The 20,127-nt window shown below is 36.8% G+C and overlaps 1 protein-coding gene across 4 annotated transcripts in view; it reads right to left on the bottom strand.

The window, feature by feature from the left end:
* UVRAG (UV radiation resistance associated) overlaps positions 1-20,127 on the bottom strand; it is a 312,724-nt gene that overhangs the window by 276,132 nt on the left and 16,465 nt on the right. For 2 of the 4 annotated variants that reach the window (XM_057553092.1, XM_057553095.1), the window contains exons 2-3: positions 9,412-9,529; positions 7,869-7,958 (exon numbers count right to left, since the gene is read on the bottom strand). In XM_057553092.1, coding sequence (XP_057409075.1) covers positions 7,869-7,958; positions 9,412-9,529 — 208 coding nt within the window. The remainder of the gene's footprint in view (positions 1-7,868; positions 7,959-9,411; positions 9,530-20,127) is intronic. The other 2 variants (XM_057553093.1, XM_057553094.1) reach the window with 1 other exon arrangement.

Below are 20,127 nucleotides of genomic sequence, written 5' to 3'. Positions count from 1 at the left end.
AAAGTTTTTTTTAACTGAAGGATAGTTGATTTACAATGTTGTGTTAGTTTGTGGTGTATAGCAAAGTGATTCAGTTGTACATATATATACATATTCTTTTTCATATTCTTTTCCCATTATGGTTTATTATAGGATATTGAATATAGTTCCCTGTGCTACACAGTAGGACCTTGTTGTTTTAAATTAAATGTTTTAAAGGGAAAAAAACATTAGTAAAGAAAGGTCAAAATCTGTTAAGATTTAATTTAGTGATTTTTCCCTTACTGGCTCCTTTTACCCCAGATTCTAAGGTAAGCCCTTAAAAACTCAGACTTCATTGTCCCTTACCAACTGCCATTGTCTACAGCCAATTCTATACTCTCTGTTTTTCTCAAACATCTCCAATAATTATCCATTGTAGTACTGTGGAAAGAACACTCATCTAGCAACCAGGGAACCTAAGTTCTAGTTCTACTTGTCATTAACATTCTGCCTCTCATTTCCTTGAGCCCATTTCTTCATTAGACAATTCTGACAATCAGACTAATAATCAAGGTCCTCTAAGCACTAAAATTTCATGATTCTACAAACCTTCATTTACACTGTAAATGTTACAAAACCTGAAGATACAATCAAAAGAGAGACTGTGTCAGAGGTTCAGACAGACATTCTTAACAACCCTCCAACATTCCCTCTGCTGACCCTGCCAAAGTCACTTCCATGGTGCTCTGTCAATGCAGAGCCTACAAGGACCCTGTATCCTTATGTTGCTATAGGGCAATGTTTTCCAAGGGTGATGCACACACCACTGATATATAAGACCATTTTAGGTGATACATAAACAAACTTTATTTTTTTCTAACATATTGAAATGTGTGTCTCATCTATCCAACCCCTAATTGTAAGCTCCATAAGGGCAGTAACATTTGTTTCTGTATAACTGCTGTCTCCTCAGCATGTCAAGCTATTCCTGGCACAGGGCAGGCACTTAATAAATTTTTTCTTGAATCAACGACTTCATAGATTATGCTTAGACCTGAGTTTAGAAATAATGAACTTTTAAAAATATGTTAAGTATGCAGCATTATAGATGAAACTCGAAGACAGTGAAACTTGTCGAAGTAGTCCACAGGACTGAAGTTTGGGAACCATCAAGCAGTAAAGGAAAAGTGGACCTGGATATAAAATTCTTATGGGCAAGCTCTCTTGGTTAAAATGTTTCTTGACAAAACATACCATCTACATTACTCTATGCTTATCTTCCCTTAAAAAATTAATAATAATAAGGATAATCATTCTATTTTGTGGTGAGATAGTCACAGTAAGTGAAAAAAAAACAGGTTCTATGAGAGAATTTACAACAGGATCCAAAGTTTTACAATTATGTTTACAACATTTATTTTAGGTGATAGGGTTAGGCTGCTTACTTTTATTTTTTGCTTGGCAGTTTTCTAATTTTTCTATTTTGAACAATTATTTTAATTAGGAGAAGGGAGAATTCTAATTGTTTTTAAAAGGAAACTTCTATTGATGAACATTTAAGTTACTGCTAATTTTTGGATATTTCAAGCAATATTATAAATAATCTTTGAAAGATATATACCCTAAGACACTTGAATCTATAAGATAAACTTTCAGAAGTAAAATTTCAAGATAAAAAGAAAAATACAGTTTGAATTTGATATATTGCCAAATTGTTCTCTAAAAATGTTGTACCACTTTACAATCCCACTTAACACTAGGCAATCCTAAGTATTATTCTTTTCATTTTTTCCCAAATGGTTAACCAATGCCAATCATAAATTGACTACATAAATGTACATATGTATGTATGTGTGTGTATATATATGTTCTTTTTTTAATATGCATACATATACTCTAATTTATATGTGCCAAATATGTTATCAGAAAAAAAAAAGACTTTGTGCTAAAAATGTGTTGTTTGTTATTACAAGGTACTTTCACTTAATACACTTTGGTATTGTCTGAATTTGCTGCAAGTAGGTAATACGTTTAAAATCAGTGGAAAAAAATAAAGATATTCCTCTTTTCTTTTGAGAGAGAATTCCTCAGCTTAATCTGTAAAGTGTCTAAATTAAACAGTCCCCAAAATATATATCTCCAGGGCTTCCCTGGTGGCGCAGCGGTTGAGAATCTGCCTGCTAATGCAGGCGACACGGGTTCGAGCCCTGGTCTGGGAAGATCCCACATGCCGCGGAGCAACTGGGCCCGTGAGCCACAACTACTGAGCCTGCGCTCCGCAACAAGAGAGGCCGCGATAGTGAGAGGCCCGCGCACCGCGATGAAGAGTGGCCCCCGCTTGCCGCAACTGGAGAAAGCCCTCGCACAGAAACGAAGACCCAACACAGCCAAAAATAAATAAATAAATAAATAAATAAAATTTTAAAAAATATATATATATATATCTCCAGCTCTAAGAAGATGAACAGCATCATTATTTCTTCCAAAACTTTGCTGACTAACTGTATATATAAATGAAACTAAACAATTTGCCTTCTCCATTAGATCCTCAAAATGGACTTGCTAATTTAAATAGAGAGAGGTCAACAAAGGAGCCATACAGTTTGGAAAGGAATCACTGAGTCTGAGGAAATTTCTAAAGTGTTAAATGTGGACCTACACTGTCTATCACTCTGTTACACTTACAATATTGTCAATGAAATTAGCAGCATGGCGCACAACAGAATAGCAAATTTAGGAGAATTTAGAGTAAAAAAATAGTTCGGTCCCCCAGTGCACCATGAGTAAGCTTGACCCTGGACAAATCAATTAACTTTTCTGGGCCATAGTTTCTTCACCTTTCAAAGGAGAATGACACCTAGAAAATAACAGGGTTGTTATGAGGCTCAAATGAAATAGTGAATACTTTATAAGCTATAATTTTTATTAATACAATTCTATGAATTTTTATTAATTCGACTTGAGCAAAACTATTAGACATGTAAATTTTCAAAAAGATATCATCCAAGACTAGCTCCACGTGAAAGGGTCTATTAGATACAAATGCTTCTCTATCCATGCTAAGACCTAAACAAACAAAGCAAGCAGAGATTGCAGAGCATGGTTCCAATGGCATGTTTTGGCTGTTATACAGCATTCCATTTATTCAATAAATGCTTTTTTAGTATCTCAACCTCACTCATAATAGAAGAAATACAAACTTAAACCCTACTATGAAACTATTTTTCACCTATCAGATTGGCAAAATTTCAGAAGTCTGACTGCACAGTCTGTTGGTCAGGCTGTGGGAGAAAGGGTACCTGTACATAGCAAGTGGGAATGTCAACAACAGCAGTTTTACAATATCTACCAGAACTCTAAGTACACATTCTCTTTGTACTTCCACTCTTTGGAATTTACCCTATAGCTATACTAGCACTCATACAAAATAATGTATACCAATGAAATTGTTCACTGCAGTACTGTGTGTATAGCAAAAGCCTGCAACAACCTGAATGCCTACCAATAGGAGCCAATTAAATAAATTATGGTACATCTGTTCAATGCAAAACTAAAAAGAAAAAAAAGAAAATTAAAGAAGCTCTCTATGAAATAATATGGAAAAACATCTAAATTACATTAAGTAAAAAATGCAAGGCACAGACATATATATAAATAGATATAGATATAGATATATAATTTGGTACTATTTTTACTTGCATTTGCATAAGGAATCTCAGTAAAGATAAACAACAGTGGGGTGAAAAACTAGGGAGATGGGACAGGTGAAAGGAAGATTTTAATATAAACCTTCATATATATTTTGAACCATGGACGGCATTAGCTAGCCAAAAAGTTCAATCAAAATATTTGGGGGCTTACTTTGTGCCAAGCATTGTTCCAAGTACTGGAAATAGTGCAGTGAACAAAACTGACCTAAAAATTTCTGCCCATGTGGAGCTTACATTCTAGTGAAGAGGACATGCGTTAGCCAAATAATTAAATATACAGTTATGCCAGACAATCTGGAGTATTGTGGAGAAAAATAAAGCACAAAAGACAGAGAGGAGAATAGTCACAATTTTTAAAAGGGGTTAGTCAGTGATCAAGGAGAGTTTCTCTGAGAAAACATTTGGATTAAAGATCTGAAAGAAGGCAGAGGAGCTAGTCATGTGGCTATCAGGAGGAAAGAGTGCCCAGGCCAAAGAAACAGCCAGTGCAGAGGCCTTTAAACTGAAGTCAACTTGATGAATTCAAGGAACAGCAACAAGGGCAGTTGCGTGGGAACAGAGACAACTAGAAGAGTAGAAGGAGGTCACAGATGGCCATATCATGAAAGGCCTAGGAAACCAAAAGAACTTTAGCTTTTACTCTGAATGAAATGAGAAGCCACTGGAGGGTTTTGAGGGGAGAAATAACATGACCTCACTTTGATTTTAATAGGATCTCGGTTGAGATCACACTAGAAAGAGTGAGTGGGCAGGCAGACCTGTTAGAAGTGTACTTCAACAAACTCAGGCAAGAGATGATAGTGGTTTGGAGGTAGTAAGGGAAAAGATTATGGATACATTTTGGTAGTAAGAACCAAAAGTATTTGCTGAAAGATGGAATGTGGAATATAAAAGAGGACAATCCAGGATGATTCCAAGGTTTTTGGCCAAGGAAATAGAAGGATAGAGTTGTCATTTTCTGACAGAAGGAAGAATACAGGAGGTAGATCAGAGCTGGAACATCAGAATCTCAGTGCTGAATATATCAAGTTTAAGGTATCTACTAGACTCCAAATGGAGATGTAGAGTAGGCAACTGAATACAGGAACATGAGTTCAGGGGGGAGGCTGAAGCTAAAGATATACATTTGTGGGTTGTTAGGGTGATAAGTGATATTTAAAACTATGAGACATTCATGAGATCACCAAATTGGATTATATAGAGGTTGTCTTCTGATGTATTCAAAATAACTGGTTGGTATTCCAGGAAAGGACAGGCGCTCACATTTCATGGGTGAGAAAATAACTGTGGCTGAAGAGCAAACTTGATTTTACAAAACTTCCAAGTTTAAGAGGGAACCAGGATTAGAACCTAGCTCCTCATCCATTAACACAAGGCTTTGTTCCCTGGGAATGTAATAAATGGTGTTCGATTTGAACTACCTGAAAAATAGACCATCTCCTAAGAGCATTAAAAAAATGTCAAAAATCAAAAAAACTCACACGTAACTTCTTATGCTCTCCTGTGAATTCAGCTGAAATAAAAGAATAACTTAGAAATCAGCATTTCAGATATTCTTCTAATTTAAAAAAAAATTTTCTGGGCTTCCCTGGTGGCGCAGTGGTTGAGAGTCTGCCTGCCAATGCAGGGGACACGGGTTCGAGCCCTGGTCTGGGAAGATCCCACATGCCACGGAGCAGCTGGGCCCGTGAGCCACAATTACTGAGCCTGAGTGTCTGGAGCCTGTGCTCCGCAACAAGAGAGGCTGCGATAGTGACAGGCCCGCGCACCGCGATGAAGAGTGGCCCCCACTCACCGCAACTAGAGAAAGCCCTCGCACAGAAACGAAGACCCAACACAGCCATAAATAAATACTTCAAAAAAAAAAAAAAATTTTCTTTTGAAACTGAGAAATGATGCCACTAGACAGGTGGGACAGGTGGCTTTGTAAGAAAAGCCGATAGGCCTTCCGTCGTGGTCATCCTACACCAAGGGCCACATAATGATCATGCAATGAATATTTATGTTTATCATCACAGGTCCAAGAAGATAAGGTGGTATTAATTAGGTTTACTAAGGAAAGAGCTTCCTGGCTCCTCCTATGGTAGTTGAAAGTTATAGAGCATAATATGTGGGCCCAACAAGAAGACATAATAGACTTCATTCAACCATGACATTTTGGAGCAGTAGAAGTCTCAGAAATCATCAGTCCTCTCATTTTAGAGATAAATTAGCTAACGGCACACAAGAGGAACTAAATGCCCTAGCCAAAGGGCTTGCCAGTTAGTGACAGACTCAATACCACTACTAGACACGGGACTTCCCTGTGGTCTGAAACCAACTATTCCCTAATTGTGTTAACAATCATTTTATTGAAATAACTTCAAGAAACAGTCCATAATAACTTCTAAGCTCAAGATATAAACAGAGCTGGAGAAGAAGACAAAAAAAAAAAAAAACAGGAACAAAAAAAATCACTGCTTTCATTGTATCTCTTAGACAAGTTTTTTTTCTTTTTTTATATTTTTATTTATTTATTTATTTATTTTGGCTGCACCGGGTCTTAGTTGTGGCATGCAGGATCTTTGTTGTGGCATGCGGACTTCCTAATTGCGGCATGCATGCAGGATCTAGTTCCCCAACCAGGGATCAAACCCGGGCCCCCTGCATTGGGAGAATGGAGTCTCACCCACTGGACCACCAGGGAAGTCCCCTCTTAGACAAGTTTTCAACATCATGGTCATCAACCAGTCCCATGACTACTCTTTTTGGAAACTACTATTATGCTTGTTAACATTACAATGCCAATAATAATTGCTATCATTTACCAAATACCTAAAATGTACCAAGTTCAATATTAGTAACTATTATCAGAGATAACACTGGAGCAAGGACACAGAAGTTCTAACCAAGATAATAACCAAGAACTGATTACATAGAAACCTATCAAAAATGTGAAGTACTCTGGCACTGTCATATATTACTAGTGATAAAACCAATTAGTGAGCAGCAGACCAAACGCATTAAGATCTGCAAAAATGCTTACACCCTTCGGAAAAATAGTGACCCAACTTTCATTTTTCTTCTGGACACATAGGAAGACAACATTTCTCAGTCCCCTGTTCATCTAAAAAGGATGACGCAACTGATATACAACTAATGGAATGTCGTGGAATTCATGTGGACCATTTCCATCAAAAAAATCTCCCTCAAATAATCCCTTGCCCTTGCCATACCAGAAGCATCATTCCAAAATAGAAGGAGCCTGGATACCTGAGTCACCACTTAGAGGACAGCTGCCAAGCCAATGTCTGATAAAGAACACCTACATTAAAACAGATAGCTAGTAGGAAGCAGCCGCATAGCACAGGACATCAGCTCCGTGCTTTGTGACCACCTAGAGGGGTGGGATAGGGAGGGTGGGAGGGAGACGCAAGAGGGAGGAGATATGGGGATATATGTATACACATAGCTGATTCACTTTGTTATACAGCAGAAACTAACAAAACATTGTAAAGCAATTATACTCCAATAAAGATGTTAAAAAATAAATAAATAAATTAGATAATATGTTTAAATGCTAAATAAATAAATAAATACTTGTCTATTTCTGCAAACCACATTATGCCTTCCAGTTAAAACTGAAAAGCAAATAAATTAAAGAATTGATTATACTTGTGAAAAGCCTGCCTTCTAGCTATCGTTTGCTGCTCAAGAACTGGGAGACTTTAGATTTAAGTCTAAATTTCCTTATTTCTTAATAAATAATTATAATTATTATTGAAAAAAAAAACACCTACATTGAACTTAGTGTTTAAGAAATTTACTATGTCAAGTCACTGAGTGACTTGTGGTATTTGTTATTGTAGCGTTACTCGTTCAGATTAATACAATTGTTTTAAAAATATGCAATGGTTAGAATCAAAAGTAAGAATGAAATAAAACTATGTAAAAATGGCGGAATTTAGAGTCCTTTTTTTTTACCCATTGAAATTACTTTAATGCTATTTGTATATGAAAGGGGGTTCTACTCTATATAATTTCTGATTAAATTTTTAAATTAGCATATACTGGTATTGAAATTAAAAAAAGAAAAAAGTTGTTAAACAACTACTGCTTTAATAACAATTTTTAAAAGTAATTAAAACCAAAAACATAAAATGTCATTTGAATTTTTCATCTTTGCCACAGGATAGAATTCAAATAAGTCCTTAGTACCTCTTTTTAAAATAATGCCATCTGGGACTTCCCTGGCGATCCAGTGGTTAAGACTCTGCGCTTCTAATGCAGGGGGCACGGGTTCGATCCCTGGTCGGGGAATTAAGATCCCACATGCCGTGCAGCGCGGCCAAAAAAAAAGAAATAAATTAAAATAATGCCACCTTTTATTAATATAAATAGACCTTTACTCACATATAACCAAGTGTTATCATCTTATCTCAGTTGATCCTCATAAAAATCTGTCTTGCCTGACTTCTTAAGACCTCATTATCTCCACTTTACAAATGGGAAAAGTGAGGCTAAAAAAGCCATGATCTCTGTCCAAAAAACACATAGCTAGCATATAGCTATTTTAGTATATAGTATACGGCTAGTATATACTTATATACTAGCTGAAATAGCTAGCACTAGTATCAATGTAGTTTCAATCCTAATCCAATATTCCTGTCCTTATACCATGCTTCCTCTCTTACAGCATCCAACACAGGTCAACTGATTATATCAAAGTGCCTTTCATCCAATATGTATTCAAAAGATGCTTGTGATTTTGAATCAAATATCTGATGTACTCTTAGAATTATCACTTATGGAAGAATCCACATTTCAATGTGGAACTGAATTCAAAGAAACCATGCCATTCTTCTAAAAATGACCCCATGTACACAAAGAAGTACAGATATGAGAAGATATGAACTAGGTCCAAATTTTACCATAATACTAAAGGAATCAATTATATTTTAAAGAAAAGCAAATTAGTGCTGGATACTGGACTCAAATAACCTATTTTATTTATTTTTAAGATTTTTTTGATGTGGACCATTTACAAAGTCTTTATTGAATTTGGTACAATATTGTTTCCGTTTTATGTTTTGGTTTTTTGGCCACGAAGCATGTGGGATCTTAGCTCCCCCACCAGCGATCGAACCCACACCCCCTGCATTGGAAGGCAAAGTCTTAACTAATGAACTGCCAGGGAAGTCCTTCAAATAACCTTTTTTTTTTTTATAAATTAAAAAAAAATTTTTTTAAGTTTTAGTTATTTTATTTATTTATTTATTTATTTATTTATTTATTTATTTATTTTTTGGTTGAGCCAGGTCTTAGTTGTGGCTCGCCAGCTCCTTGGTTGTGGCATGCGAACTCTTAGTTGCGGCATGCATGTGGGATCTAGTTCCCTGACCAGGGATCAAACCCGGGCCCCCTGCATTGGGAACACAGAGTCTTATCCACTGCGCCACCAGGGAAGTCCCATCAAATAACCTGTTTTAAATGACAGCTACTGGAATACAGATATTAAACGTTAACATTCATAAAAGAATGATAAATTTATCAATGTAAGTGTCAGTTATCTGAAAGAACTATCCAAAAGACATGTTTCTTCAATATGTATAACAACTGCTCATGAAGTATTTTCAGACAGCAATGACAACTTAGCTTTCTAGTAAGCAATACTAGCAAGAGGCACTGAGAATCATTTGTGTTACAAAAGAATAAAAATGAGATGCAACGATCTGTGGGTGGCAAGTCCAGATTCCCTTACCTTTATATACCTTTTCAGTGTTACACAAGTGAAGTGTGAAGTAGGTATCAAGGAGTTGATGGCCATTCCTATTAATAATGTTCCGGGCAGCAATGTTCCGAAGATGTCTAAGACGTCGCTGAAAAATAATAACAAAAAAAGAGGAGTATTCAGCTTTTTCCTCCTATAAAGCTTTCTGAAAGTTACAATTCAAACATAAAATATAGTAAGTTGTCCCAGTCGTTTATTTGTTGAGCCAGCAACCTTAACCCAGTCTCTTATTTATGCCTCAGCATCTCTTCTGTCAAATAGGAAGTATTCCTGCCCTATATCATTTACAAGGTTGTTGGGAGCATGAAATAACAGATATGAAACATTCTTGAAAAGTATAAATGTTATATCAATACTATATACCTGTACAATAGCGTTAGTATTTCCTGGAACATAAACTAAGTATAATAGTAATTTGCTTTTTTTCCTTCGGAAGGATGCTGGTAGACATGCAAAGTCCACCTCATACCAACAGAAAATCAGCCATTATTACACACATACACCTCTGTTGCTAGCTCAGTCTGACGCCAGATCATCTATTACAACCAGGAAAAGAAGCCAAAGCCAAAAAATAAAAGCAATAACTCACTGTTCACTCCATCCAGCCAGTAACCCAACTGTTGTCAGCTTAATTCTCACTTGACCAGCAGTTAACCAGCCCCTATTTCCTAATCAGGCATCCTTCCCAACAATTTCTCCAACTAGGATGCATGAATTACTTGGAGTCACAAGTGTTGGAAAGGCAAAGCTCCATAAGCAACAGTAGAAATCAACAAAAATATAAGATAACTTAAGGGATAGCCAAATCATCTCATATCAAAAAGAGAAAAAGTTGGCAATGCTGAAGTCTAAGCACAACAGATTCATTCTCAAAAGCTAGTTCCCTGTGTCAGATTATTATCTTCAGAGACTTAAAAATAGAAACCATGGGCTCAGTTTTAAAATATGCTTAAAGCTCTCCCTTCAGGCTGAAAGCCTACTTTGCTAAGTCCATCTTCAACTACATGTGCAGTCAGCCAGAAAAGTTCAGTTCTTCCCTTCCATGCACATACCAACCCAATCCTTTCTCCCAATCTAGAGATTAAGATTCTTTGACAGAGAAGGTGATTGTCTAATAAATTTGTTTAATACTCAAACTACGAAAAGCCCCAAATGTACTTACAAAAAGTTCCTAGGGCTTACTCTTAAAAGACTTATATTTCTACAATCTGCCAAAGGTTTCCATTTCACACCCTGGATTACAGCAACTATTTCCTTCTACTATATATTTTTCATCAACCTTCTCAGTCAAGATTTTTAATTGACAGGAACTATTAATTGCCTATACACAACAATCACATCTATTCTGCCGTAAGATTCCAATCTTGGTCCTCTATTCAAAAACCTGAAAACATTACCCAAAGCCTCCAGCATAAAGTACAAACTTCCCATTATTCCTTTCAAAGCCTTGTGCAACCCGACCTCTCCATAACCTATCCTTACTTCCCACTAGATCTTCCACATACCCAACCCCTTAGTCACACATGACTGCTTAAGGTTCCATGAAAAAGATCATGCATGGTCCTAGCTCCATGCTTTTGCTAATGCTAGCCCCTCAATCTAGAATACTACTCTCTTTAAGGAAATCCATTTATGCTTCAAAGTTAAGGAGAGAAGATTCCTCCTTCCTGATTCTCTAACTGAACATTTCTTTTTAATGCAATTAAAAAGAAACACTGGGAGGTTAAACCAGAAATGCAGAAAAATTATTACCTATGGGGGTGAGAACAGGTTGGAGGGAATAGAGCTAAAAGCAAGACTTCCCTGATACTTGTTTATGTAGTTTTAACTTCTGTACCATAAGAATGATTTACATAATCAAAAAATAAAGTTAAATAAATAAGAAAAAGTTTAAATCAACTAAACCTAGTCCAAAATATAATAGCAATACCAAAAATTACCACCAGCCTTAGGCTATATCACCCACCTTTGCCCAAAATACTACCCTATGATCCAAGGAAATATTGAAGAAATCAAGGTGACCTAAAGGATCCTCTCTGGTTCTCAGTTCCCCAGAACATCTATACTTGACCAAAACAATGTATAATTATACCTAATATGGAATTATGGATAGTTCCAGATATTTATCAATCTTCCCCAACTAGACTATAAGTTCTATAAAGGAGAGACTTTATGTTATTTACTGTTGTATCTCCAGCATCTAGATGAGTACCTAGCAAATAGCAGGAACACAATAAATGGTTTTTGACTGAATTAATATATGTCCAGTGAATTAACCCAGTCAAGAAGGTCTTGGTATGACCTAGGCCTTGCAATGAACCTGAGTGGCCTGGAACCCTTAGTGGATTCTGACACCCACCTACGAGATGGTGGGAGAATAGAGAGCGCTTCAAACCTAAGAACGGACCTCAGAACTGAAAGGGGGCTCAAATCTTAGCAGTGCTTCTGGACTACAGCAAATCCTCAGCGCGCATCTACCTTTAACTGCTCCAGGGTATACAATCTAGCGTAGTTCACGGCCTGCTGGCACCATCTAGCATAAATACACTGCTTTAGACCTTGTCTAAACAGAAACTAAATATCAGATTATCTCTTCAATGGCCCATCTAAAGATAGTTCAATTCAAATCCGTCTTATGAGCTAAACTGGCTCAATTATCTTAGAAAAGTAAAAATACTGTGTAATTAAAATTTACACAGACTTTGGAATTACTCTTTAAGATAACATTCCATGCAGCTTCTTTACCAGCCAATCTCCTTATACTTTCTCAAAGCTCTAAGCTTTCACAGTTATAAAAAGCTCTTTGCGTATATTTCTACAGCAGTAGCTTTAGGCATCCAAGTTGTGCTCTAAAAACACCTATCCCTAAAACTAAAGCTGAATAGATTTTAATTTTTAAGTTGGAATTAACATGACTTTAATGTCTTTGAAACACTGACTATAAAACATTCTATATAAAGGTTAAAAACGTTCACTAACAAATAAAATTAAATCTTCTTACTCAGCTTTGATTTGGAGGATTGATAGATGTAGCTAGAGCACAACTCTGCTACCTGCAATGTTGGCAGTGGGTAAAAGACCAGTATGATCCTAAATTCCTTAACTTTTTTCTTTTACAAATCTCTCAAGTATAAATTCTAAAACAAGACTTAACTGCCATATGTTGTAGATCTGAAACATTTGCTTAAGTAAAAAAGTAAGCGTTACTCATTAGTATGATTGTAAATTGGTGCCTCTAAAGAATCTAAAATGGTTGGTTCTTCTTGTTAACAGTACTAATGCTCTTAGAAAACTGCTTTAAAACATAACAGTAGATTAAATAATTTTTTTGCTTTGTTTTTATTTATTTTGTTTTGTTTTGTCCTGCCCAGCACCTATTTGGTTTAAGAAACAAAAAACAAAACAAAAACAAAGCAAACAAACAAAAAAACCCTCAGATATTCCTTTGTAGAACCACTCTCCTCTGCTATCAATCTATATAATACTTCCTGTAGAATTAACTCCACCTCCAACTCCAAGGAGGCTCACGTGACTCAGATCAGGCCAATCAGCACATTCCATCCCCCTGACCATAACACATGATTAGGATCCTAGAAAACCCAGAAATTAAATTGTTGAGAGGTTTTTTTTCCCCCTACTGGCCCAGAACCTGGAAAGGGCATGGGACTAGAGATGCTGGCAGTCATCTTTCCACCACAGTGAAATGAAAACAGCAAGTTAGACAGCAGAGTCCAGAGATGTGGAGCAAGACAGAGGTAAGGGATTAAGAGATACAAACTACTATGCATAAAATAGATAAGCAACAAGGATATAGTGTAGAGCACAGGGAATTATAGCCATTATAGCTATTAATGGAGTGTAATCTGTAAAAATACTGAATCACTATGCTGTACACCTGAAATTAATATTGTAAATCAACTATACTTCAATTAAAAAAATAAAAGTAAAAAAGTCCTGGCAACAGAACTTGTCTCTGGATCAAACCATACCTAAAATGAGAACTACTGTATAATGACATACCCAGTCCCTATAAAACTATCAAAGATTACAACTAGAGAGAAGACTTACATTGTAACTGTTTATCAAGAATGTATCCCAAGGCTTCCCTGGTGGCACAGTGGTTAAGAATCCGCCTGCCAATGCAGGGGACACGAGTTTGATCCCTGATCTGGGAAGATCCCACATGCTGCAGAGCAACTAAGCCATGCACCACAACTACTGAGCCTGCGCTCTAGGGTCCGCGAGCCACAACTATTGAGCCCACGCTCTGCAACTACTGAAGCCCGAGTGCCTAGAGACCATGCTCCACAATGAGAAGCCACCTCAATGAGAAGCCCACACACCACAACAAAGAGTAGCCCCCGCTCGCCGCAACTAGAGAAAGCCCACGTGCAGCAAGGAAGACCCAACGCAGTCAAAAATAAAATAAATTTTTTGGGTTTCCCTGGTGGCGCAGTGGTTGAGAGTCTGCCTGCTAGTGCAGGGGACGCGGGTTCGAGCCCTGGTCTGGGAGGATCCCACATGCTGCGGAGCAGCTAGGCCCGTGAGCCACAACTACTGAGCCTGCGCGTCTGGAGCCTGTGCTCTGCAACAAGAGATTCCACGATAGTGAGAGGCCCGCGCATCGCGATGAAGAGTGGCCCCCGCTTGCCGCAACTAGAGAAAGCCCTAGCACAGAAACGAAGACCCAACATAGCAATCAATCAGTCAATTAATCAATCAATAAATCTTTAAAAAAAATAAAATAAAATAAATTTTTTAAATTAATTAATTAATTTAAAAACAAAGAATTTATCCCATTAACAGGTTAGTAGATGAAGAGAACATTCTAATTTAGAGACAAGGTACAAAGAAATGTTTTATTTTGTTAAACATCTTCATATTTTAGAAAATGGTAATTTCTGGTGGGTCAATCCGTTTTTGTTGATATAATTTTTAACCTTAACCTTGGTGACAGCAAGTCAAAACGCACCCCAGAACTAAAAGAAAACCAAAGCAATTTTCAGTAGTAAGGTGCGCCATCGGTGTTCTATGTTCCTCCCAAATATTACCTTTCCCTGGCTGGTATCTAAAACTTTCTGGTTTCTGAGGTATAATAATGACCAAAGAGAAATGTGGTGTCCTTGATCTTGTTCCTCGTCACTGCTGGAGAGTGACTCAGGGAGGCTGATGGCCAACAGAAGGAGGAAGAAATGGCTATCGTGCACCCCCTTCCCTGTACCCCTTGCTTCAAAAACAAGAGAAACTGCGTTTCTTAAATATAATGACTCCACAAATCCCCACCATCACCAAACTAAGCTATCATCGCACACACCTTTTATAACTCCTAAGACCACGGTGACGTATCTTCTAAACAAATTTTGAGTCTAATTTGCTTAGTCTACGAGAGCTATTACAAATCAATAATATAATCAATAATCTATAGTCCAATAGAAAAGGGGGCAAAGGATACAAAAAGGCAGCCACCGAAAAAGAAATGGAAATGGGCAATAACCATATGAAAAGACGTATAATCCCACTCGTAAAGATATGCACACCAAAACAAATATTCCAGCTTGTGGAGACTGTAGTTTCCAAAGAACGGCCGCACCAATACATCGCATCCCACGTGCTCTCTTACAATGTGATGCTGCCACTCCTCCTTGACGAAGTGGCGTCTATGTTCCCTCTCCCTTAAATGAGGGCAGGCCTGTGACTATGGCAGAAATAATGCCATGTGACTTCTGAAGCTAAATCGTAAAATTACCTGGTCCTCTTTACAGTATGCTCTTCCTCAGAATCCAGTCACCCCACTGTGAGGATGCCAAGCAGCCAAGTGGAAAAGACTTTGCAGGTGTTCTCAGCCCCAGCTGAGAGATCCCAGCTATAACCAGACACGCAAGTGACCATTTCAGTACCCAGCCTTTGAGACGCCAGAAATGGCATCAAGTAAAGCACAGACAAGTTGGTCCCACCAAGCCCGAACCAAACTGCATATTCATGAGCAAAATAAATGATGATGTTTTAAGCCACTAAATGTTTTGTTTGTTACTCAGCAACAGAAAACAAAGAGCTCTATATGATTAACCAAACCATTTTAGTCTCTGTCAGGGCTGATGCTAGTAAGAAAAACAATGTTGGGGAAAATACAGAATGGTCCATTTTGGACGGACAGTGATTCAGCAACAATTACCAAATTTTAAACTGCACATAATATTTGACCAAGAAATTCCACAAATCACAAAAATGTGATTTATAGCCCAAATGCAAATACGGGCTATAAAAGCAAAAACTGAATAACCACTCAAACTGTGGTATATTCACACAATGGAAAATTGCATAACCCTTACAAAAACAAAGTGCTAATATGAAACACAAACAAAAGAACAAGAAATTTTAAATGTCCACGTAAATAAATACTACTATATACCCTGAATGATGTAGATCGTGGGTTGGTCAACTTGTTCTAAAAGGAAAAGAAAATAAATATTTCAAGATTTTCAGGGTGCATCCTGTCTCCGCAAATTCTTTGGGTTTTTGTTTGTCTGTAATCCTTTGACGATGTCAAAACCTTTCTTATTTCATCAGTTGTTACAAAAAACCAGTGACCGGTGGCCACAGTTTGCTGACCCCTAATGTAGATAATCACTGAGTTATGAGAAGTTTTAAAGTAGCACTTGATTTGGAAATGTAGTCAAACTTGTTCTGAATACCGTTCCCCTTTCCTATTCCCAGTTCATTTCTTTTTCAGGTCAGGCATTTATTCTCAGCCTGGGGCCAGGCTAACTGGCATGGAAGAATTAAGGCCCAGGTTAAGTCAGATTACTGCTACTTTGGTACACTTTTTTGAGGGACAACAAAAGCAAACCTGGGAGAAAATTAGTTTTCCACATTTCCATGGAAGGTAAAAATGTTGAATTACCAAATCAAGAATTTAAGCTGGATAAATTAGGTCAGTCTTTTTTAAAAATACAAAAGCCCCTTCTATATTATAGCAGGCTCAATCACCTAACTATTTTTTCTAATCTCTTGATCCCAGCTGAAAGACTCACTGTGAACACTTTTGAAGAACACAGAAATGCTTTAAAACTAGCGCTCGATGCTGCTGGAGAGAAAGCAGGTGGTGCCAACACCCAATGTTACAGATTTAAACAAACCAACCACCAACTCTGATCTCTCATAAAAACTTTATAGCTCCTGTTCCTAACTGAGAACTTTCTCTGACACAAATTACACAACCTTGGAACCAAAGCGCTTATTTTGACATTAACTCTCCTCTCACTCAAGTTCAAATAAGTCCTAGAATTTAATTCAGTCGTTTACTATGCACTAACAGGCTTCTCCACAAGAAAAGACAAAATTATCTATGTCTCTGAACTTCCTACATTTCTTATACATTTTGGCTCTGGGTTTTTTTGTTTTTTTTAATCTCTACCCTATTCACCCCCATCTTGGTGGGAAGTCCAAACTTGCCCTTTTTCTCCCATGTTTCCTCTGGGTAGTGTTGCTCTAAGAAATAGGCCTTTGTAGTGACAGATCCAGTATTGTTCTCCATGTATGTCTCTCTCATCCTCCCTCTCTCAGTCCCCTTTCTTCTATTTTACTTGCTGTTATTTCCTTTACAGACTATGCTAGGAACTGCGGGGATACAAACATGGTATTCCCTAGTTTCAGAGTATGTAATCTTTCTAAAGAACCGGAGTTTGGGCACATGAAAAAGCCAGTTTGAGGTAAAAGTATCCAACATATACTTTCAAAGACCATTTAATTAAAAAACTGTTATTTTTAGAAATGTAAGACAGAAGAAAGACACAGAATTACACAGGATGACCTGGAGGATAAAAACCGGAAGACAGAAGACAGCTTCAATGGTCCAAGTGTTTAGAGTAGTATCGTGCCTGTAATTTGCTTCAAAATAATTGGGGTGAGGGAGGGAGGACAAGTATTGTTAGTTAGGTATATAGATAAAACAAGATCTACCATGAGGTGATAGTTATTGATAGTTATTACCAATAACTGGTAATAGGTACCTGGGAGTTTATTACATCCCACCCTGTATGTATGCATTTCAATACACATTTATATATAAAGTATACATTATATTTCTTCATTCACTGAAATTTCCATAATAAAAAGTTTTAAAGTATTATCAGTAAGACCAGAAAGAAAGGATAAGACTCTATAGGAGCACAAAGACAAAAATGGGCTTAATGGGGAGACTAACCAGATAACAGATATGGTTGAGGACAAAGAGAAGATTGATAAAAGAAATAAAGGAGTTAAAGGACCTCTAGAGATATAAGAACTAATCAATAAAGGTGTTAGGGCAATAGAGTAGCCATCAGGAAAGGGAAAGGGAAGGAAAGAAAAGAAATATGTATATATACAAGAAACATACCCTATACCTTACATCAAATCCCAGATGGTTTAAAAATATTCAAATGTAAACAATTAAAGCATAAAAGTATCAAAAGAAACCATGAAGAATTATTTTATAACCTCAAAGGTCTAAGAATGACATAAAACTCCGAAGCTATAAAAAGAAAGATAAAAAAAATCAATAAAATTTACTACATAAAATGTTTTTAAATTATGCATGACAAAAACTAGCATATGCAAAATCAAAGGAAAAAAACCAAACAAAAAGATTTTAATTCATATAACAAAGACTATTTCACTAAAACATAAAGAGTTCATATCGGAATTCCCTGGTGGTCTGTGGTTAGGACTCGGCGCTTTCACTGCCAGGAGCCCGGGTTCAATCCCTGGTCAGGGAACTAAGATCCCGCAAGCCGTGAGGCACAGCCAAAAATAAAATAAAGAGTTCATAGAACAAAAAGTCCAACAACCCAACAGAAAAACCGACAAAGAATATTAACAGATTAATTCACAGAAAATACAAATAGCACTTAAACAAAAAAAGATTCTCAACCTCACTCATAAGAGAAATGCAACTTAAAACTACACTAAAATTGGCACAGATCACAAAGTCTGATAACATATTCAGAGGCAGGCAGTGGCAAAACAGACACGTCCCTGAAAAAAGTATAATTGGTAAAACCTCTAAGATGGCAATCTGGCAATACCTACCACAATTACAAATGCATAGATTCTTTGACCCAGAAATTCCACTTCTGCATTTGTGTTAAAAATACACTTGCAGATATACAATATGATGTATGGAATACAACAGTAGCAAAAACTGGAAATAAGTTAAATGTTCATCAACAGGGGATTGCTAAATTACAGAATGTATATCCTACAGTGGAATACTATGGGGCTATAAAGAATAAATCATGTGGCAGCTTTTTGAGCACTGATATGGAACAATCTATAAGATATACTATTAGTTTTTTAAAAACAGTACAAAACAGTGTATACACTGTGCTTAACAAATTATCATTTATGTTTCACAGGGAAAAAGAATATTATTATGTAATGATGGGAGATGCATAAAATATAATTGATAACACTGGTTGGCCAAGGGAAGGGAAAATGGGTATTTGGGGCACAGAGTGTTATGGAGACTCTTCACTGTATCCTCTTACATACCTTTGAATTGCGATCCATATGAATATATTACCTATCTTTTAAAATAAAACTAAATTTACATCTTTAAAAAAACAGAGATGGCAACCAACCCTTAAGCCCAGGTATCTGTGATAGTCATTACCAGAAGCAGTGTGACATAGTGGTAAGAGAGTCAATAATCCTGAACTCAAGGGTGGTTCTAACCACTCACTAGTGGGCAAACCACTTAGTCTCTCTGAGACTGTTTTCCTTTCCATAAAACAGAGATATTTCCTGCATGCTTACCTCTGTGGGTTATTTTAAGAATCAAATGAAATAATGGATATAAAAGCTCTCTGAAAAACTGTAAAGCATTTTACAAATATAAAGTATTAACAAATAGAGATGTCAAGAAAGGGATGTGGTTAGTGTAAAATGACGAATTGGTTTAGGCATTTCTAATCTGAAGTAAAGAGACAGATTTAGAATTCATCTATCTAAATAGAGGTAATAGTCACAAGAGTGTAACAGATCTCCAAAGGACAAACATTCAATAAATAGAATTATAGAATTACAGAACTGAAAAGGATCTTGAAAGTCATCTAAGCCTTTGCTACTCAGTATCACCTGGGAACCTGTTGGAAATGCAGATTCTCAGGTCCCACTACAGACCTTACTCAATCAGAATCTACATTTTTAACAAGATCCCCAGGTAATCTGTATTTACATTCTGAGTTTAATAAGCACTAGTCTAAGCCATTTTACTCATTTTTTAGATAATAAAATTGAGGTCCTAAGTAAATGGACCTACCCATGTTTACACTGTTAGTAAGTAGCAAAATCAAGGTTTGCACCCAGGCCTGATCTCCTAGGCTATGTGTACATGTGTGCATGTACACCATGTATTTGCTTCCCAGATACCCTGTTTCAAAACCTTTGAGACATCTTTGCCTGGCAGATGTCCCATGCCCCTACTCCCATTTCTAATCAGCCACCCAGCCCATCAATTCTTTCTTCACAGTTATCTCTGGCATGTGTTTCTTCTTTTCCACACTCTTCATTCATTTCCCTAAAGCTATTGTTGTTTATACTGTAAAAACCAGCTTTCTTCTCTTATACACATATCAACTTCCTCTTCTGCAAACAAGAGCTCACAAATAGTAATCTCTATACAATTCCTTAAACAAGTACAGGCCA

Source organism: Balaenoptera acutorostrata, chromosome 9 (assembly GCF_949987535.1).
Source record: "Balaenoptera acutorostrata chromosome 9, mBalAcu1.1, whole genome shotgun sequence".
Lineage (NCBI taxonomy): Eukaryota > Metazoa > Chordata > Mammalia > Artiodactyla > Balaenopteridae > Balaenoptera > Balaenoptera acutorostrata.
The sequence above is the reverse complement of the archived record's forward strand: the minus strand, read 5'-3'. Positions and strand labels throughout refer to the sequence as shown.